The 20,514-nt window shown below is 43.1% G+C and overlaps 1 protein-coding gene and 2 non-coding genes across 3 annotated transcripts; all 3 read left to right on the top strand.

Moving 5' to 3' along the window:
* Positions 1-5,965: 5,965 nt before the first annotated feature.
* Positions 5,966-8,625, top strand: LOC110870011 (NADH-ubiquinone oxidoreductase chain 6). Its single transcript, XM_035977446.1, has one exon. The coding sequence runs from the start codon at positions 7,387-7,389 to the stop codon at positions 8,314-8,316; it is 930 nt and encodes a 309-aa protein (XP_035833339.1). The 5' UTR covers positions 5,966-7,386; the 3' UTR covers positions 8,317-8,625.
* Positions 6,655-6,728, top strand: TRNAF-GAA. Its single transcript has one exon. It is a non-coding gene; the product is annotated as a tRNA-Phe (tRNA).
* TRNAP-UGG lies at positions 7,034-7,108 on the top strand. Its single transcript has one exon. It is a non-coding gene; the product is annotated as a tRNA-Pro (tRNA).
* Positions 8,626-20,514: the final 11,889 nt, after the last annotated feature.

Here is a 20,514-nt window from a genome sequence, read left to right as displayed (position 1 = left end):
GAGTGATGTAGGTGCACAAGAGTACTTCGCGCCACAACCATCTCTTTTTTATAGGTTCTACGGACCGATGCCTGCTGCTTCATCTGGGAGAAAATAATCATAGATATGCCGGTCATTAGAAGGAAGAACCACCATAAAAAGATTCCTTGTGTATCATCTGTAGCAAAATTATGCACGGGAGCTAGCAATCCGGACCGTATTGAAAAGGTTCCTGAGACACAGCATGGAAGAGTCACAATATTCAGAAACGAGGTCCAAGAATGAAGAAGGGGTAGAATTACTGAATGAATACGAGCTGTAGCTAATACCCGAGGCATAAAAGAAGCATTTTCCACGGGATCCCGAAACCACCAGCCACCCCGACCTAATTCTTTTTTCTTGATGAATCGAGGGGAACCTGATATAAAATATGGCATGAAGACTGCCCGAAAGGGGGTCTCATCTCTCACTGCAGCACTTGCCGCCTACCCCTGAAATGGTCGAGAAAGTAGATCTGGTGAACGAACCAGCTTGAGTGAAGGTTATTATTCCAGTACCAAGTTCATATTCTAATTGCAGGATCCACAAACGAGACTGAAAGTCGAAGTGGACTACAACTCGATCTCGTGATTGCTCGGGTCTTGTAACATCCTGTTGCTGCCTATTTAACTAAGGCTCTCTCTTGACCGGCTTGGCATTGGGGAGCCAAGCGATCGATCTTGTTTGGCTGAGGTGCTCACCGGGTCTTTCAGATTGGTAGCTTCTTTCCCGTCTTGGTCCGTGTCGAAGAGAAAGAGCGGGTTCTCGCTCATAGATGGGGAGAGATTGGCCAAGCTTCGCACCAGGATATCAAAAACTGCAGAATGCCACACCAGTGCAAGAGCAGGAAAGAGAGGATCAATAGTTTTGGTATCCGTGAACTGAGCATATTATACATCTTAAGCTTTTCTATCCTTCTAGCCCAAGTGAGACTCATTTCCTTTTTCTCAGTAGTGAATGGATTCATTTACGGAGGTTCTTTTTCGTCTGTTTCTGGGGTCATTTTCTTGACTGTCTTAGTTTCGGTAGAGATAGCACTCTTCTGTTTATCTCTTTCATTAGAGGAGACTCTGAGAATGACTTTACGCCTCTTCTTATGAATTCGATCATAAACCCATATATTGACTGGATCCATTTTCATATAATCTTGAACTGTTGTAAAGTAATCAGATTGATAGATCACTGGGCGACCCCCTGCTGATGCCAACCAGCCTATACTACTCTTGATCAAACGGATCAAACATACCAGGCCTCTATATTCCTTATTCCAGAACTCAAAGCAGACCTTTGCAAGAGTGTAGCTCTCCTTACAAGTGATGTACTCAGAGAGTTTTTCCTTGATATCGTTGGCAGTGCTCATGAGAGATTTTCCATAGATTATAGGCATAAAAATGGCTTTTATGAGCTTACGATCAAGGTGACTGCTGACAATAGCAAATAGATTCCCTTCTATATCATCTGATAATTTCATGAAATCAAGCAGCTCTTTGAGGATATGAACATCAATATCATTGATATGATTAGGATTTTCTTTATCAGGGATGAGATTCGTATGTTTTGCAATCTTTTCATTCAACAAGAAGTAACTCATGATCAGATACGCACTTGACGATGCATCTTTGGTTAGAGGGATGTTCGTTTTGATTCCATCTATGTGCCAGCCGTTACCTTCCTTTCAGATAGGTACTTCCCTGCGTACTATACTTATCTAATTCTAGTTTCAAGCCGGACAGGAATAGGAATCTCGATTTCTTACTAAAGCTAGCGGCTTGACATGGTGTGAAGTTTTCATAGCATGGGCATGGGGAAAAGGACTCTTTGCATGAGTAGGCTGTTTTCAAGAACAGGTTTTACATGAATCTCTGGAAGGGCTTTCTCTGTCTCCTTAGGGTGTAGAACTCATCTCGGGCTACTAAAGAATGGGAAGAAGGTAGCTAGCAGCTTCCATAGATGTCTGGGATAGGCCACAAGGTGAAGCAGAAGGGAATTCATGGACAAATTAGCTGTTCGGGAGTAATAGACTGTTCGGAAGTAACTGATCCCACATTAGCATTAATAAGGGAAGAGAAAGACCTGATTGACCTAAGGCAAGAAAGTGTAGCCCAGCCAATAGCAAGTGAATCCGAAGAGCTCTTTTGCGTATAGTATAAAGGGCCTCTTTTCGACGTGCATCAGATCCGGGCAGCTAGGAAGGAAAACTCTGAAGCCAACAGGTTGTTTTCAAATGTGCACATGAAGAAGAAATGTTGGGGAGATTAAGTGCCTAGCCCTAGCCTTAGATGGAGCAAAGCAGACTGAGGGCATTAACTGAGATCCGTTTCCATTCCTTCTCTTTCTGTGGCATTTGTCCTGTCTTCCAAAAAAAAGGAAATTTTCTATCAATCTTCAGATAGAAGTACACCAAGCTAATCTCACTAGTCTTGACTTTAGCATTCTTTTCTTTCTTTTTAGGGGATATCTTAGCTATTGGATTAACAGCATCAACAGGGCAGGAAAGCTGTACCAGGAAGCGAAGGGAATGAAGCAATTGAAAACGAATAAGGAGAAGAATGTAATAACTTTTTTGATAGGGAAGGAGCGGAGCCACTCGACCTACGGGATAGGGCGTTAAACAAGGTAGGTAGCGAGAGGGTACGTAGCGATGTACTAGCTCAACCGAGAGTCCGCGGGTAGACGAACGAAGTCAATCGACCAAGGGAGTTTTGGTGGAGGTTTGAAACCGCCCGCATTAGTTCAAGTAGTTGGACCACGTCTCAGTGGCTTCTTGGACTAGCTTTTGACCCCGTTTCACAGTCAGAGCCTTCCCGTGGCACCCTTCGCCCAAGACTTGAATCAGGAGATTCTTTGCAAGCCTTTTCCCCTACAGAAGATCTCCCTTTTCGAAATGCTGAAAGTTCACTTCACCGAACTCTATACCGAGCTCTTTCTTCCCTGTTTCAGGATCGCTCAGAACAACCGGCTTCTTCACTCGTTGATTCCCAGATCTAAAATGCAAGGCTGCTTCGCGTATCTCTAGCCAAAGACCGGCATTCAAGACTTGAAACCTTCACTTCAGCAGCTGCGGGCCCGAAAGTGCCTTTCTTTCCTTCTTGCCTGGGTTAAGCTCACTTGAGTTGAGCAGTTTCGCGTTTCCTGGTTCGCTTTCTACCTTTGTTTTCGTATTAGAATCTCCTATTTCAACCTTCATGCCAAGCAAGCTTCATGCTGAAACTATCTTCCTTCTTTGTCTTTGTGCGAGACTGGGGGAGGAGTTGACATCCAGTGCGCTAAAACTCTTCTAAGAAGGAATGAGTTCCCACCCTTGATTGGTAAAATTGAAGCTATACCCCTAAAGTAGGGTTCTTGCCTTTCCGAGCTAGTTGGAAGCTATGCATCGTGAACTGCAGTGTTCATTGAACCCTTTCTTGCTTGAAACCCTTCTTTCTATCCTCTAATCTCGTATGGCAGCTTTCAGTCCCATCTTCAGTTTCAGGACATTGTTCCTATGCCTCTTTTAAGAGAAGCCCTTATATCGAAGAATTCAATACATTTTCGATTTTTATATAGAAATGAGACAATACAGCCGAATTGACAGAAAAGAGTCTGAACTTGTTGATCAACCCTCTTTGTTGAAGTTCCTCCCTTAACAGTCGATCATGCGATCACACTCGATCTTTCCATCCGACTACACTCCCCTACTTCAATGAAAGGGGGTGAGGTTGTCAAATTTCAATGATGTGCCGCTCGTTGGCATCTAGTTCCCATTGCCCGCTGGATATCAAAGAAGAAAATAAAACATTCTTTAGTCTTTGAGGTACCATTCTGACAAAAGAATTGAGAATGTGTCCTCCGTCGCTATAGTTTCCGCTACCCGATTAGAATTAAGAATAAGGTAGTTTACTTGACTGAAAGGAGAGGAATAAATAAAGAGCAAGTTTCAATATTAGGTCAAAATGTTCTTTCAACTTATATTAGTTATTAACTCTCTTTGGGAGACTCACTCAGGAGCAGAACGGGAGTTCTTTGGTTTGACTTCAAAAGTATCAATCTCGGAGAAGTGCTTTCGTACCTTTAATGGCCACTGCTAGGGAGGAAGCTTTTACTTTTACTGCTTTCACAGAGATATCCTAAATAATGGTTGACATTTAGGTAGCGTATCACTTAGTTGGGAGAATGGCCCCAATCTCTTTTTGCTGAAGGTGTAGAAGCATTACCGTAGCCTCTTCTGTTGCTTGGCCATTTCAGATTGGAGCAAGGGATTCATGGATAGGTGTGTTTGATGCATTTGACGCCCTCCATGGGGAATTTCAATATAGGTGTGAGAGATCTTCCTTCAGTTCTAGTCAAGTATGGCAGCTTGAGGTCTCCTATTTCACCAGCCCCATTCTCATAGGGGAACTCTAATCCACTTTCATTTAACGGCAGGCGATAAAGTAAAGGTAGAAGGGTTTTCGTTTCGGGGTTCTCTTGTGGACAGGCCTTTGCCTGTCGTTGGAGTTAGCGGGGTTGGATAAAACCGGTGCTTTTATCTTAAACGAATTTTCACAGGTGAGTGAGATCGGAGCGATCCTACTTTAGCAAATCCTCCGTTTTTTTACTTGATCCATTGACGCAATCCAAGAGGAAGTCAAACAGTGATCGGGCTTGCCAAGAAGGCTCTTGTCTGCTGTCTCGGTTCTTTCTTTCAATGAAAGTTGACTAATCTGAAATCGACGTTCTTAGATGTCCACGTATATTTTGATGTCAGAGACCACCAATGAGGTTTTGGCTTTAGTAACCTTTACTGAGAATTGCAAAACTATCCCTTGGTCGAAGGCAACAATGAAGTTAACGATTCCAATTAAACGCTAGGCTGTGGTTCCTCAGTTCAGCTAGTCCATTACGGGTTTTTGGAAGGCCTTTGAAAAGGAGAGGTTAAAAGAGCCCAATCCAGGTTTAGCTGTCTCAGGCAAGAGTTGCTTAAAATGAGTGTTCGAGGCCCTTTTCAGGCGTGTGCTTCTGATTATAAGGGTGGTTTACATGATCTGCTCGATACTCGAGATTTTGAATGGAATTGAATCGATCTTGAGCGCTAGCTAGAGATAACCCTCTTTGAAGATCTAGCCTCACATGGACTGCAGTGTTGAACTGATTCTAATCCTTGAGCTGATTGGAATCCTTGAATTCGACCAGGGAATAGGTATCATCTCATTTTTCGTCTGATCGTCTGCGTCTTGTGCCTAGCTTCCTACGAGCGGAGGAAAAGAAAAGCCTTTTTTCAAGTAAGTCAGGGAAGGAAGAAACTTCACTGCAAGGGAAAGGCTTATGTCACTCTCAAAAGGAGCGATAGACCAGATGATCAGCAATAACCTGATCGTTCTATATGAAATTTGACGATCATAGCTTGATTATAGTCTGGATCCCATTATCCTTCTAGAGGAAGAATGGAGTCCAGGTTAAAGGACGGGGGAAGATTTATTCTTTCAATAGGCGTAGCTGCTTCGGATTTTACAGAAGAAAAAGGGAGAAACTCTTCTTATTACGATTACGTGAGTTTTGACTATTTGGATTGGGAAATAGCGCACTTCTCGCATTTAATGTGCCGGAGCGTCCTAAACAAAACAGTTGAAGTTGAGGAAAGGCCTTCACTCGCGATTCCATATGGAGATCAGCCTACAGGCAAAGGAGAGTCTACGATCTTGACTTCGCAAAGTTGACAGGAGAACCCGATGTTCAATTTCATCCATTACCAAATCATGGGAAGGCTGTTAATGCGGGAACTCACTTGTCGACGCAAACAAGACTTCTCTGAAGTGAAGTTGCACATGAAAGTAATGCAATATTGAAAGTTCTGTTTGAAGCAGAAGTTATCCAACAAGAGTTCCTTGATCCCGACCTCCGGTATTCTGGATATGATCCCGAAGAAGGAAATGGACCTGCCCTAGCAATCTCTTCAGCTCCTTATTTGTTGTTTGTTGTTGGGGCTCATCATTCAGTGGTGGGGTGTTCGTAGAAAAGAAGGCGTCGCCCAACGAGTGGCAGATTTTGATGGAGTCTCGCTTGGATGCTGGGGAGATCCATAGATCTGGATAGAGTCCCCAGAATAGTACGCGCGCTAGCGCGCTACGGCTTACGCAGTTGATCGGATCAGATAGCCCTTCGGGCAACCAACCAGACCCGGCACATCAAATTCCATTCCGATCAACAACTTGAAGGTATGGCTGAGTGGCTTAAGGCATTGGTTTGCTAAATCGACATACAAGAAGATTGTATCATGGGTTCAAATCCCATTTCCTCCGGAACAGAAGTGAAACGGGCGGGCGAAATGACGAGAGAAAGAACCTCTTGGTGGAGTCCAACCCCCCAGAATAGCACTACTTAGTGACTAGGAGCGGAGAGACCTTTGCGCGTTCTTTTTGTTTGATCGGCCTATCTTCTTTCTATAAGCAAGCTCCCTCCGGCTGTCCAGGGGCTGGGCGGCTCTCGGTTCTTGAGGGGGATTAGGCGGCAGTTGAAAGAGCTGCTCGAAAGCTTGACGAAGAAGCGAAAAAGGCCTATATATAGATTCTATTCTTTCTTATTATTCATTATTATTCTATTTTTAGTACAAGGGCTTTTTACTAGTCAAGTGGTAAGGTAGGGCGCTATTCGATGAAGAAAACATCTTTTAGGAAAGTGGTTCAGGTAGCTCAGCTGGTTAGAGCAAAGGACTGAAAATCCTTGTGTCAGTGGTTCGAATCCACTTCTAAGCGGGCCAAGGGTCCAAAGGCCGGATTTTGAAATTCAAGTGCAAGAGTAAGCCAAAAAATGTGAGCGCTCCTGCACTATACGGCTTTTTTGCGTCGCCCTATCTTGCTGGAGGCATATTCAAAATAGATATATAAAATAGAAAATATATAAAATCTATCAAAATGGAAAAAAAGAAAAAGAAAAGAAAAAAAAAAAAAAGAAAAAAAGCTGTTTCTTAGGTTCTCGCGTCCCTGTGCCCAAAAGGATGGGTGAGTTCGGTTTGAGTGTTCATCGATCGGGTGGATCTATATGCTCCGGGGTGGTGAGACGAGGTGTAGCGCAGTCTGGTCAGCGCATCTGTTTTGGGTACAGAGGGCCATAGGTTCGAATCCTGTCACCTTGATGTGAGGCATTCCGTCAGCAAATACTCAAATATGAACATCCATCGACCGTTACCACTTCCTCTTACTCGTGACTCGTATATGTACTTTCTATAGCAAGCACACGAGACCTATACTCAGCAACTTTGCTTAGAAACCTTTTTCCAGTTTCTTTATGCCCAGGCTCCCTTAGTTTTCTGATCAAATGATCAGTTATCATTCCTACAATCCGGCGAAATTCGGGTATATAAGTGTATCCTTATGGGTATGCAAGCACTAGAACAGGGAAGGACGACGTACTATGATACTTTCTGTTTTGTCGAGCCTTGCTTTGGTCTCTGGTTTGATGGTTGTACGTGCTAAAAATCCGGTACATTCCGTTTTGTTTCCCATCCCAGTCTTTCGCAACACTTCAGGTTTACTTCTTTTGTTAGGTCTCGACTTTTTCGCTATGATCTTCCCAGTAGTTCATATAGGAGCTATAGCTGTTTCATTCCTATTCGTTGTTATGATGTTCCATATTCAAATAGCGGAGATTCACGAAGAAGTATTGCGCTATTTACCAGTGAGTGGTATTATTGGACTGATCTTTTGGTGGGAAATGTTCTTCATTTTAGATAATGAAAGCATTCCATTACTACCAACCCAAAGAAATACGACCTCTCTGAGATATATGGTTTATGCCGGAAAGGTACGAAGTTGGACTAATTTGGAAACATTGGGCAATTTACTTTATACCTACTATTCCGTCTGGTTTTTGGTTCCTAGTCTGATTTTATTAGTAGCCATGATTGGGGCTATAGTACTGACTATGCATAGGACTACTAAGGTGAAAAGACAGGATGTATTCCGACGAAATGCTATTGATTCTAGGAGGACTATAATGAGGGGGATGACAGATCTACTAAAGGAAAGTAGCTTGATATTGGTTCGAATCCAATTCGTGAGATGGCCATCTTGGTCATATAGATGTCTTGACACCCTTCTTTTCTTTTCTCATTTTCGAATGACTGTCCCATTCCATTTTTGGTATAACTTCAAGCCTGGACCCGCTATACGATGTATTAGTAGAACCCCTGGGATACGACGCCTGCTCCTTGAGTATCATGGGATTGAATACCCCGACCTCCCAGAGGCTCCCGAGAAAGCTATTTCAGCCTTCCGGACAGTTAAGGGCAATTCCTACGTCCCTCATCGGTCTGAATCCCCACCCCCGCATAACACTTACTAGATTTTGAAAGAAAAACTGAAAAAACGCTTCACTTCCTGACCTTATTCTCGAGTAGGGAGGGTTCTCGCTACTAAAGAAATTTCTTCAGTTGAAGTAGCTCTTTCCTGAGATGTCTTTCAAGCTGAAGAAGGAAGGGCGCTTTCCTTCGTTGAACACAAGACAGACGGGGACAAATCCAATCCCTTAATTCTTTGATCCCAATTCAATTGTTGTTTGATGTAATAATAGAGGTGTCAGGCTCAGACTCTGAGAAAGATGACATGCGGCTAGTCCCAACTCTTAGTCTCGTAGTCTTGAAACTCAGCCGTACTTCCTTTGGCTGGCCTTTCGATCCCCTCGTTCACAAAGGGGCGCAACTGAAGCTCATCTAACGATGTGATAGTGGCTGTTCGCTCCTCTTTCTCTTCCTCTTTTTCTGCTTCTGCTAGGATTTTGTCCTGATAGCGCCGTGCTTGTTCAAGAAAGAGAGAGTCCCTTTGACGGAGAGAAAGACTCCGGGGATAGATAGTCAATGGCCTATGAGGAAGACATCTCCTCTGTTTTTGCTCTTATTTTTGGCCTTTGGGCTTTTTGACTGTCCAACTCAATATCTTAAAATAGAAGTCATCATCTTAAAATAGAAGTCATCTTTCTTCAAAGGCCGTTGACTCTGCTTCCTTGATTGAATAATCGAAGGTGAATCAATCAGACAGGACGGACGTGTGATAACAACACTTGCTTTCGTGCTGGAATTCCCCTTGGCGTCACTCACCTCTCTTTCCCTTGCTTTGCCCCCGTTTACCACAATGGCTGTCTCGCTGTCTACTGGAGCTCGGATCCGACTCAAAGTTCGTGTGTATGCGCCCTGCCCAGAGCTAGCCTGAAAGAAAGTTCAATAAAAATGATTGACACTTGAAAGTAAGGTGAAGACTCTTTCCCCTAATCCATCCATGAATATACTTTTTTCGCTAAGAAAGCCTCTACTGGGCGGGCTACTCCAATCATTACTTTTTTTCTGGGTTGTTTCATAACATAAAGTCATCTAAACAACAGCTTTTAGCTTGCTTCTTGATTGTGGCGATCCCCTTCTTCTGTTCTTGACTCGTACCTGAAGCTAAGCCGGACTCAAGGAGGCTTCAAAGCCAGATCTTCGTCTTTCATATAGAAAGGAGACCTCTCCTTCTCAGGTTATCCCATTTTTGCTTGAATCCGGCCGTCAACTTCTTCAACTGCTGATGCCGCTGACCTATATGGTGTGCTTTTCTTTCCTTTTGCTTCGAGCGCCCTTTCCCCTTCTCCGCACTCAAGTTGCTGTCTTTCCTATGGCTTGGACCCTTTCCGTGCCTCTGAGGAAAGATTCTCGCTACTCAATTTCTTGAGTAAGTGAAGTTCTCCTATCAGCTTAAAAAGGGCTTTCTCAGGTCGACCTTTCTTTAGGTTAAGTGGCGTGTAGCTAATCTCGCTAATATCTCAGATCGGGGGACGACTCTGTCTCCGCTTCTGCTCGTGCACTCGTTAAAGCAAACTCATGGCCTAGTTCGTGAATGAGCCTACAAGTGGTAACCGCTCTGTATCCGTCATCTCTTTTGAAGAAGCTGCTGAGCTAGATGCGGCGCTTTCAAAATCCCGTGACTCTCAGTCATCTATCTTCTTTTCACCTGAAAATGTTGGATTGGGGGAAGGCTTTCCTTCTTTGTTGACTTCAACTGATACCGGCCGATAGCCCAATCTCTTAGTCTCGGAACTAATTGTCTATCTAGTAGCCACTCCTTGCTTTGATGAGTTAAGTGAAATGAAAGTCGATTTTGATCCTATATCGCAGCATCATGACTCGTCAATGAAGCCGACATGGGGCTAGAGTCATCACATCAAGTATTGGGCACGTGGGTGAGTGAACTCTAGTTGTGCTTGAGTTGCGATCCGCTCCGGTCAAGTCGAACCTTGCCAATTAGCTTCTGGAGATCGGGTTCTCACTACCAGTCCAAGTGGGAATTCTTCTAAGAAAACCCCTTCTTCTAGTCTTTATCTTGAATCTTTCTTATTGTCTTTCCCTTTCATCTTGATATCAACTCTGACATTAACAAAGCATCGGGCGGGGAAGCTTTCAATATTATGATGAAAGAGACTATCGGAGAAGGTCCCACTCTGCTTGCGTCCGCTAGCTGACGACGTGTGTAACGCATGCTCCTGTTCCGCGGTTGGTGTTATATATAGAAGTTCTTGGTTGAGAGTATCGGGTCTTCAATTAGGGCTGATCTCCTCAACGCATCCGCTGTTCAATCATCTGCTGCTGATGGTCTTGTTGTCGCAGACGGTCTTCTGTTGGCGATTGAATCAACTCTTACTGCTCGAGTAGACGGTTTTCTTGGTGAGTGAATCATCTTCATCCTATAATAAATAAGGACATTTACACCACCTATTACAGGTCAGGTCCTAAAGCTATAGTGTAATTCCCTGTGACTATTGACAGGAGATCCTTCTATGCTTTCACCGATAATCACATCCAACTACATCCAGGAATCGCATCTGCCAGATGTGGTTTCGGGACCAGGCGTGTAACCTCGATAGCATGTGCCCTAGCCACCCAAGCCTATTAGTCGCTTAGATAAAGAAGAAAGCCCTTCGGGAGCTATTCTTTCCCTAATATTGGCAGGACTTACTAGCCCCTAGCTGTTTCAATGGTAGGAGCAGGGGATTGAAGAGGGACATCCATGCTAAGAAGAAGGGACTGCAGCCCCAAGGTGTAGCATCAGTTCCAGACAACCGCTCAAGTTCAAGTAAAGGCTTCTGTCCTAGGAAGAAAGGCTCGAAAGCCTAAAGCTATGATTTATACTTGCTCTCTCCCTGAAGTGGATGTGGAAAAGCGGGCGCTAATGCAAGGAAAGGAGGTGTTGTTCGTCCACTTCTGCTCCAGCTGAGAAATTACCTTGTAGTCAGAGGAAACTCAAACGTAAGCTAGAACCGGAGAAGAGAAGATACTTTAGGTTTAGTCCTATTGCCTGGAAGTAGAGGGGAGTTTACTCACAGCCGGGGCTGCTTCATTCTCCTAAGCCTCAGAATAGACACCTTGCTGAAGCCCTAGGAGGGGAAGGAGTTAGTCTTCTAGTTTATCCCAGACTTATTGGAAATGGAAAGCCAGGGGAATGCTACCAACTCCCTTTACTCCCACGTTGGAAAGCATATGAACTTGACTGAACTGAATGACTAGCGGGGTAAAAGAAGAAGGGATAAGATAAGACAGTAGCACCCACCACTCTGTCAGTAGAAGGTTATCCAGTCGATCTTCGTAAGTAAGTAAGTAACACTTTCATCGATGATTCCTCTAATCCTCTAAAGGCTTAGAAGGGAGCTGAACCGTTTATCTCTATGAAATTCTGGACGCCTCACTTCGCTCGCCTCCCTTCCGGTCGCCTCAGCTTCTGAATCCAATCTTGAACGTTCAGTTAGGCATTCACAAATTCACTTCTCTTTCAACTTCCAATAAGATTGTTATGCTCGTGGTGACTTCTCAGTTAGGAATTATCATTGCCCGGTTACAGGACTAGGGCCCTACTAGCCTCATCGGCCGATGTCTGCCGTCCCGCGATTCTTGCGTTTATGGACCGAAGGAAAATAACTCCAATCCTTCTTCAGGGCAACATGCTATATTATATGATATATCTTGGGAGTTGAAGGTCGCAGTCCCTTTCCCTCAGGCGAGTTCCTCACTTAACTTAAAAGAGGAAGGAGTCTTTGCGAATTCAGTAGCTATGCTATTTAATACACACCTGACTTCTACCTTCGTGTGTCAATGGATCTTTCACAGACTCCCTATTTATTATGTTTCCCTATTGGTCTCACTACCATACCAAGCCCTCGCTCCGGTCGCCTCGTTCCCTTGCTTTGATCCTCTGTCTTTGAAACCTTCCTTAATGAAGTGGAGAATTCCTTCGTACTTGAGTGTCGCAATGAGCCCGTAGGCAAGGTCCTTACTATTTTCACGCATGACATGAGGTTGTCTACCTCACTAGTATTTGAACTGGAATGCCAGGCGGAGGAGTGTAACTGCCTTATCGCGCTATCCGACTTGTATGTGAAAAGCATTTCGTACTCGTAACTGATCCCTTCCTAGCGAAAGGTGTGCTCCAATGAAAAGTACACAACACTAGTAGTGCCCCTTTTGATGACCAAGTCACAATGGAAACAATGTATCTCTCTGGGGATGCGAAGAATCTTTGAAAGCACTTTCGAACCATCACACGGATTCCAGCCCAACTGCCCATGATATGGTAAGAACGGAATGGAAAGGAAAAAAATGATATGCGCAGACGTGAAAGCTCTATCAAGAGAACTAGCTTCTTTTTATTTAGAGAGGAACGATTCCCTCGTCTGAGAATCGTCATTCACGCACTCTTCCTCCCCACTAAAAAAAGCGATTGAGAATCTCGAGAACCTAAAAAAAATGCAGAAGTGAGCGTACCCCAAGGCTCTCCTCTCTCCCTCTTTTTTAGCCAACATCATCAACCCCATTTTTCACGTTGAATGGGTCAAAGCCAAAAATTTGATGAATAGAAGGAAAGGAGATCAGAAAAATAGGCGGACGACTTATAGTATAGGTCAGATGTTTCCGTGAGCAGTAAGCAGCAGATCCCCCCTTTTTTTGGGAAAGCTGGTGGCCGCGTGTGAATTCTTTCAAGGCAAGGGGCGGCCTGATTCGACATTGTTGTTTACTCTGATCTGGTCGAGGTGGTTTTCACCAGCGCGTAGGTGGTCTAAGTTCCTATGACTGAGTCTTTCTAGCCCCTGTGAACATCTTTTCTTAATGTATTAAAGAGGGCCTCTCTAACCGGTGAAGGTGGGTGTCCACTAACGGCCATTCCTGGCTCGGCTCCGATAACGCAATTCCGGGAGGAGTCGGTAGTTGGGCACTGGATCCCTTCGGACCTGGAGAACGTGTGACGCTGAGTCGGGGTTTGGTGAACCAACAGGTCGCTCCTCTAGTTGAAGTATCGGGCCCCTTTTTTGTTGCCTAGGTTACACCTTCGGAATACCCCAGAAGGGAATTTTTCTCTACTTCCCCCAATCTTTACTTTACGCCACGCCGAATCCCCTTTCGTCATAAGGCGTGGAATTAGACCAAGGGGAATATCCATAGGAACAAGTCCCTTAGATTTCGCACATAGGAGATCGAGACACAGCCCCAGGGCTATGGGGAAAGATGTAGATCGATCACCCTAGATAGACAACTACATAGAGGGTCTCTACAAGTCAGTCTATATATTCTTTGATTTCATTCCCCCCGTAAGATCAATATCACAACCAATGAGGTCTGCAAGTTTCACATCTAAGTAATACTCGATCCGATAGTTTACGATATAGATAGATATATATTTAACAACAACATTATAAGAAAAGATATTAATAGATATCGGTAGTTATCCGGTCGTACCCAAACAATAAGATTCCTGAGGAAAATGCACCTAAGATCAAATATTTCGAGCCCGCTTCCGTGGAAAATTCAGACTTTCTTTTTGATGTTGCGATCACATAAAAACATAAACTTTGAGGCTCAATAGCTAAATACATGGCAATTGAATCATAAGCCGAGATCATAAAGAGCATACTGCGAGTAGGAAGTGGAATTAATACAATGGATTCAGAAGCATCAAACCTCTCTTGTTTGGAAGAATCGAAACACATCGAAATGGTACCAGCCGTACTTAATAATAGAAGGATTTGGCAAAAATATGTAAATTGTCCCTCCTAAAAAGATTATTCCAGAATAAATGGGCAATAGTTAGGAGAGGTGCGCCAGCGGCGAGTAGAAGCAAGGTTATTAGATACCTCAGGAAAGCCCGGCCAGAACCACACGTGCAAGTTTCCCTGCATGTGGCTCGTCCGTGATAACTTCTTCGGATTTGCGTGAACTAGCGGACCGATCACTAAGTGGGGATGCTCCCTCCAGCATGAGCGAACCTTTTCAAAAGTGGTTAGGAATGCGCGCCCCTCTCCCAGCCCGGATCCAACCAGGTTCTATTGATCATGTCCCCTTCCCAACAGTTGGAACTTGTCTTGGGGCGTCTTTGGCTTTACGAGAGAAAGCTCGCCGTAGAAAAAAGTCTTTCTCTTCCCGTCCCGGGTCATAGTGTCACACCCCGATTTCCACATGTCTCACCGGTGGGCCCGGTGGGGGATTACCGTGACGTAGTTGGCAACAATATAGTCAAACCACACAATATATGAATGCACAGCGGAAGCATAAAGATAATTATATTTCAACCATTGTTTGTTATATCAAATGTATTACGAATAGTCGAAAATGTATCCACAGGGGATCAAATAAAAATATAAGTTTTGTTCAACAGACGAAGGCATCTTAAGCTTGCGAGACTCTTTATGATGCTAAGGAGAATATCCAGCCAATTACGCATAGTACCTGTATTTAGTCTTTTTGGGAAAATACGTCAGTTTACACTGGTAAATACATTCAACCGACACTTTTGTAAAATGTTTATTAAAATTGATTTGAATGCACAAGGCACAAACTCTTTTATAACTTGGGAGAATTATTTAAATATATAATCTTGTGAACGAATTACATGTTCCTTATGCGTTCAATAGCCCGGATCAAGTCTGGGTTAAAGATCAATAGACACACCATATCGACTATTTATGCACTGACGAGTGTACGCCTACACTTCGCGCTTAGGTCATGGCCATTTCGTAAAATGATGCCAGGGATATCCGGGACATGGTCATTAACCCCCCAAAGGCTTTTAAGTAACAAGACTGTTTAAACGAGCCGATCAAATTTATTCAATTACCCACTCAACGGTGGAGAATTTGATGCTCGATCAAGCGGTATGCTATATACCGTAACCCAAGCCCGTATAACGGAAAATAAGTTAATAGTATTTACCTTTGCAAGTATAAATCCTTAATCGAAATAAATTGCAGATAGCTTTTACTGGTCTCCTATTCTGGAACGAAGGTTTAAAAATAACCTATTAGAATCCTAACGGGTCTTTAATTTAGCCGTAGCTTAGACCGGTCAGTTTCAAAGGATGGTTACGGTTTAATCGCGTGAAAGGCGAAAACCGTGAATGGAATGTGATTTGGACCCAACAAGTTTGAATACTTGTTTTATATGGGTATAATAACCACACTCTGGATTTTGGGGTCAAAACAATATGGTTTGACCCGTTTCGGCTAGTTTATGTTAACTAGTTACATACATGGTTGTAAAACAAGGTTTCCAAGGCCGAGTACTCCCCGAGTAGTCGCTACAAGGCAGGCTGCCGAGGCGACTTTCTTTGACTCCGCCTAATTACTCCGAGTCGGTCAAACGCGGTCAACCTCGGCCAAAATTGGATCTAGCAGGTCAACCCGGGCCTAGTTTGACTTAAATAATAATGTAACATAATTTCTATGCCTATTTAAAGAATTAATATCATTTTCACGTATTTTGTTATAAATATTAGTAAATTTGTGTTATTTGACATATATTTAATATCTGAAAAGTAATTTTTTTTATAATTTAACATGTCCGAGTACTCCCCGAGTACTCTCCGAGTAGACCGAGTACTCTCAACTCCCCGGTCGACCGACTAGGGAGTGCCTAGCGACTTTTGCAACCATGGTTACATAAGTCGAACCGTGTGCGCAAAAGGTGCAACGGGTAACCGTAAGAGTCCTACACTGGTTTCCTAAGTCAATATGCTTTAATGAGGTTGTGGTATCAGTAGGATACCTTCCATAATACCCGTAACGAGTTTAAATCCATTTTATGCCCCGTAGGGGTATTTCGGTCTTTTTAAAGATTATAAAAGAGGTTTCTGAGTTCTACAGGAAATCTGAGTTTCCTGAACTGTTTATAAAGTCTAAAATACTTTATTTATTATATAAAATCAGTAGCAACTGGAATCGGGTCAAAAGACCTTGTAGAACTCAAGTTATGGCCGAAAAGGGTATATTCGGTATTTACCGAACCGTTGCCATAACCGCAGGTTATGAGCAGGTAAAAAAAATAATTAAAAATCTTTAAAAATCCCAAAATATTATTTTACATCAGTGTGTAAAAGGTTTGGTGTTGAAATCTGGGTTTAGATAGGTGTTATGCTAATTGCGCTATTTAATTACTAAAGTTTCCATAATTTGCGCTATTTAGCATAACTCCTATTCTGGACCTCGGATTGACGTGAAATTTTAGGGACATGCTTAGAAATTAGTAACTAAGGTTATGGTTCTTTCACATGTCCAAAATTCTCGTTTTAATTTAAAAAGGGCGTTACGGTCAACTTTTAAGCATTTAACGGAAAGGTGTAAAAGACTCGGACGAACAACGAACCGGTCACAGAGGGTTATACCATCATGTAACCTGGTCCTAAGAGAGTCCTAAGGCATATCTAAACCATACTTTAACGGGTCAGAGCTGAAGTCAATGCAAAAGTCAAAGCTTTGCGACTTTCGGCTCCGAACCGGGTCAAAACAGTAAATGGTCGGATCAAACAAGCTTAGACTAGTTAATATACTTATTATCATGTTTTATGAGTGTTTAAACAGGTTACACATCATCTACATTACTGATTATGCATTGAATCGCAAAATAGCATTTCTGTTGACTTTTTCTAAGCACGTTTGACTCGACATTCGGACTAGTTAGAGTGGGAATCAGAGGGTGCCCTTTTAGGGGTTTAAAGCCCACATGATTACCATCATATAACTATCTTTGATTCGACAAACCACTGAACCATTTGTGATTTATCGCAAAGTCAATCGTTAATTACGACGGATTGACTTTTAAGCTAAACTAAGCAAAAACTAAGCTATAAAAGGGTAGGCACACTTACAGAAGCTTGGTGCACGACTAAGGATGTTAGGAGAATACTTGAGAGCTCTAGAAATGATCAGAAGGCAGGTTTGAGGTGTGTTTCACAATGGAACACTACCATGCCTTTTATAGTGAAAAACTTAGCTCAAGATCATTACAACTCACTCTAGGATTGCTCATGGATGATCAGCAGGTGTCCTAAGGTGCTAGGGGACATGTAGAGGGCGCCCATGCTTCAATTAATGCCTAAATGATCGTTCACAAGCTCAAACATTGAATCTGTCCAAGAATTCTGCATCTGGGACCTTCACGCGGCCCGCATTAGGATTCAGGCTAGGCTTACGTGGGCCGCCTGAATCCTTAAGTCAGTAAACGAATCTGCAGGGGGCTCGCGGCCCGCATTAGCTTTCTTGCTTCTCTCACGCGGCGCGCCTGAGGTCTGATTTCCAAGATTTTCAAATCTTTTGTAATCATTAACCTGACCTTTCGGTTTCGAAGGGGTAACTTTGCGATTTGGCCCTCGATTATTTACAATTAAGGGCCTCGTGACTTTTACCCGCATTGTTAAGTCCCCGGTTAGTTTAATTACTATCCGAAAAGCCTTAACTTTTATTGTTGATGCTTTTAACCCCTCGCATACGAATTTGATCATAACATTCTCATTTTAAAACGGAACTTCGCGAAATTTATATAGTATTTTCTAGTGAGCGTATTTTACTGTTACAAAGCCTCGGGTTTGTCAAAGGGTCAATCAGAGATATAAATTAAACATGTTGACACGATTAACCCCTGTAGCTTGTAATCTCTCACTTTCTCCCGCGTTTCGCTCTGTACGATCCATGATTTATTCGTTTGAAGGTACGAGCATCATTTAGGGTTACTATACAGTATATTTACCCTTCGTTGACATTTATAACCCTCGAATTTACATACTTTTAAGGTTTGTCAACTTTAGTCCTTTATTTAGTATTTAATACCACGTGTAAACCCATAACACGTGTCAACACATTATTGGACACAAAATTTCGAGGTGTTACATCCTCACCCCATTAAAATAAATCTCGACCCGAGATTTACTGAAATAAATAAGGGTATTTTTCTTTCATCGTGGCTTCAACCTCCCACGTGAATTCGGGACCTCTACGGGCATCCCATTTGACCTTAACAATAGGTACATGCTTCCTTCGAAGCTTCTTTACCTGTCGATCTTCAATCGACAAAGGTTTCTCCACAAATTTCAAGCTCTCATCTATATGCACATCTGTATGGGGTATTACCAGTGATTCGTCAGCGAAGCACTTTTTCAGATTGCAGATGTGGAACACATTGTGAATTCCATTGAGCTCCTCCGGTAAGTTTAACTTATAGGCAACTGACCCGACACGTTCGATAACCTCGAAAGGTCCTATGTATCTCGGGCTTAGTTTGCCTTTCTTACCGAAACGCATCACCCCCTTCCAGGGTGATACTTTAAGTAACACTTTTTCACCTACTTCGAAGTGAAAATCTTTACGCTTTGGATCCGCGTAACTCTTCTGCCTATCTCGGGCAGCCTTGAGACGGTCTCGAATCTGGACAATCTTGTCCGTCGTTTCGAAGACTATCTCTGGTCCTGATAATTGGACATCTCCAATTTCCGCCCAACAAACAGGCGATCTACACTTTCTACCGTATAATGCCTCGAAGGGCACAGCCTTAATGCTGGTATGGTAGCTATTGTTGTAGGAGAATTCGATTAGTGGTAGGTTCTTATCCCAACTACCACCCAAATCGATAGCACATGCACGTAGCATGTCTTCCAACGTTTGAATAGTACGCTCACTCTGACCGTCTGTCTGAGGATGGTAAGCTGTACTAAAATTCAAACGTGTGCCCAAAGATTGTTGGAAGCTTTTCAAGAAATGCGACGTGTATCTAGTATCTCGGTCAGAGATAATAGACACAGGTATGCCATGTAAGTCTACAATCTTATCAACGTATAACTGGGCTAACATGTCGGAGCTATAAGTCTCCTTGATGGGTAAGAAATGTGCTGACTTAGTCAGTCTGTCAACTATAACCCATATTGTATCATTTCCTTTCCTTGTCTTGGGTAACTTGGTAATAAAATCCATAGTTACACATTCCCACTTCCATTCGGGAAGTTCAGGCTGTTGTAACAAGCCTGACGGCTTTTGATGCTCAGCTTTGACTTGCGCACAAGTCAAGCATTTGGCTACATAAGCGGCTACAGACTTTTTCAAGCCTATCCACCAATAATTTGCCTTTAGATCCTGATACATCTTACCAGCTCCTGGGTGAACAGAATATTTGGAACTATGGGCTTCCTGGAGGATAACATCTCGTAGTCCTCCGTAAATTGGAACCCATATTCGCCCATTCAATCGTAAAATTCCGTCCTTGCTAAGAGTTAACTGCTCCTCAGTTACTCCCAGCTTCTCTTTAGGATAGTTAGCTTCCAACACAGCTTCACTCTGTGCAGCTAACAACCTTTCAATCAAATTATTCTTCACTTCAATGCTCTTGGCATTGATTCGGATGGGTTTCACCCTTTCCTTTCTACTTAAGGCATCAGCGACTACATTCGTCTTGCCGGGATGATATCTGATTTCATAATCATAATCATTTAAAGTCTCCATCCAAAGGCGCTGCCTCATGTTTAATTCCTTCTTATTAAACAGATGTTGAAGGCTCTTATGATCCGAATAGATCACAAACTTGATACCATACAGATAATGCCTCCACAGTTTTAGTGCGAACACAACGGCACCCAACTCCAAGTCATGGGTGGTGTAATTCTTTTCATGCACCTTTAACCGTCTTGAAGCATAGGCAATAACTTTGCCTTTCTGCATAAGCACACACCCCATGCCAGTGTGTGATGCATCGCAGTAAACTACGAACTCTTCGGTACCTTCAGGCAATGTCAGTACAGGAGCGTTGCTCAACTTTTGCTTCAGAATATCAATAGATTCTTGCTTCTTAGGGCCCCAAACGAACCTTACTTTCTTCTTGGTCAAAGAAGTTAGGGGTGCAGCAATCCTTGAAAAATTTTCAATGAAACGTCTGTAATATCCTGCTAACCCCAGGAAACTATGAATCTCTGTAGGCGTCTTTGGCTCTTGCCAATTCATGACAGCTTCTACTTTAGCGGGATCCACTTGGATACCACGCTCGCTGACAACATATCCTAGGAATTGGACTTCACGAAGCCAGAATTCGCACTTAGAGAATTTGGCATAGAGTTTCTCATGATGCAGGAGTTTGAGAATACATCGAAGGTGTTTCTCATGGTCAGCTTGGTTCTTAGAGTAGATAAGAATGTCGTCGATGAAAACGATGACGAATTTGTCTAAGTACGGCTTGCAAACGCGATTCATGAGATCCATGAATGCCGCCGGTGCATTAGT

The sequence above is a fragment of the Helianthus annuus genome, chromosome 1 (assembly GCF_002127325.2).
Source record: "Helianthus annuus cultivar XRQ/B chromosome 1, HanXRQr2.0-SUNRISE, whole genome shotgun sequence".
Classification (NCBI taxonomy): Eukaryota; Viridiplantae; Streptophyta; class Magnoliopsida; order Asterales; family Asteraceae; genus Helianthus; species Helianthus annuus.
Note: the sequence above shows the minus strand (reverse complement) of the source record. Positions and strands in the feature narration are given on the sequence as shown.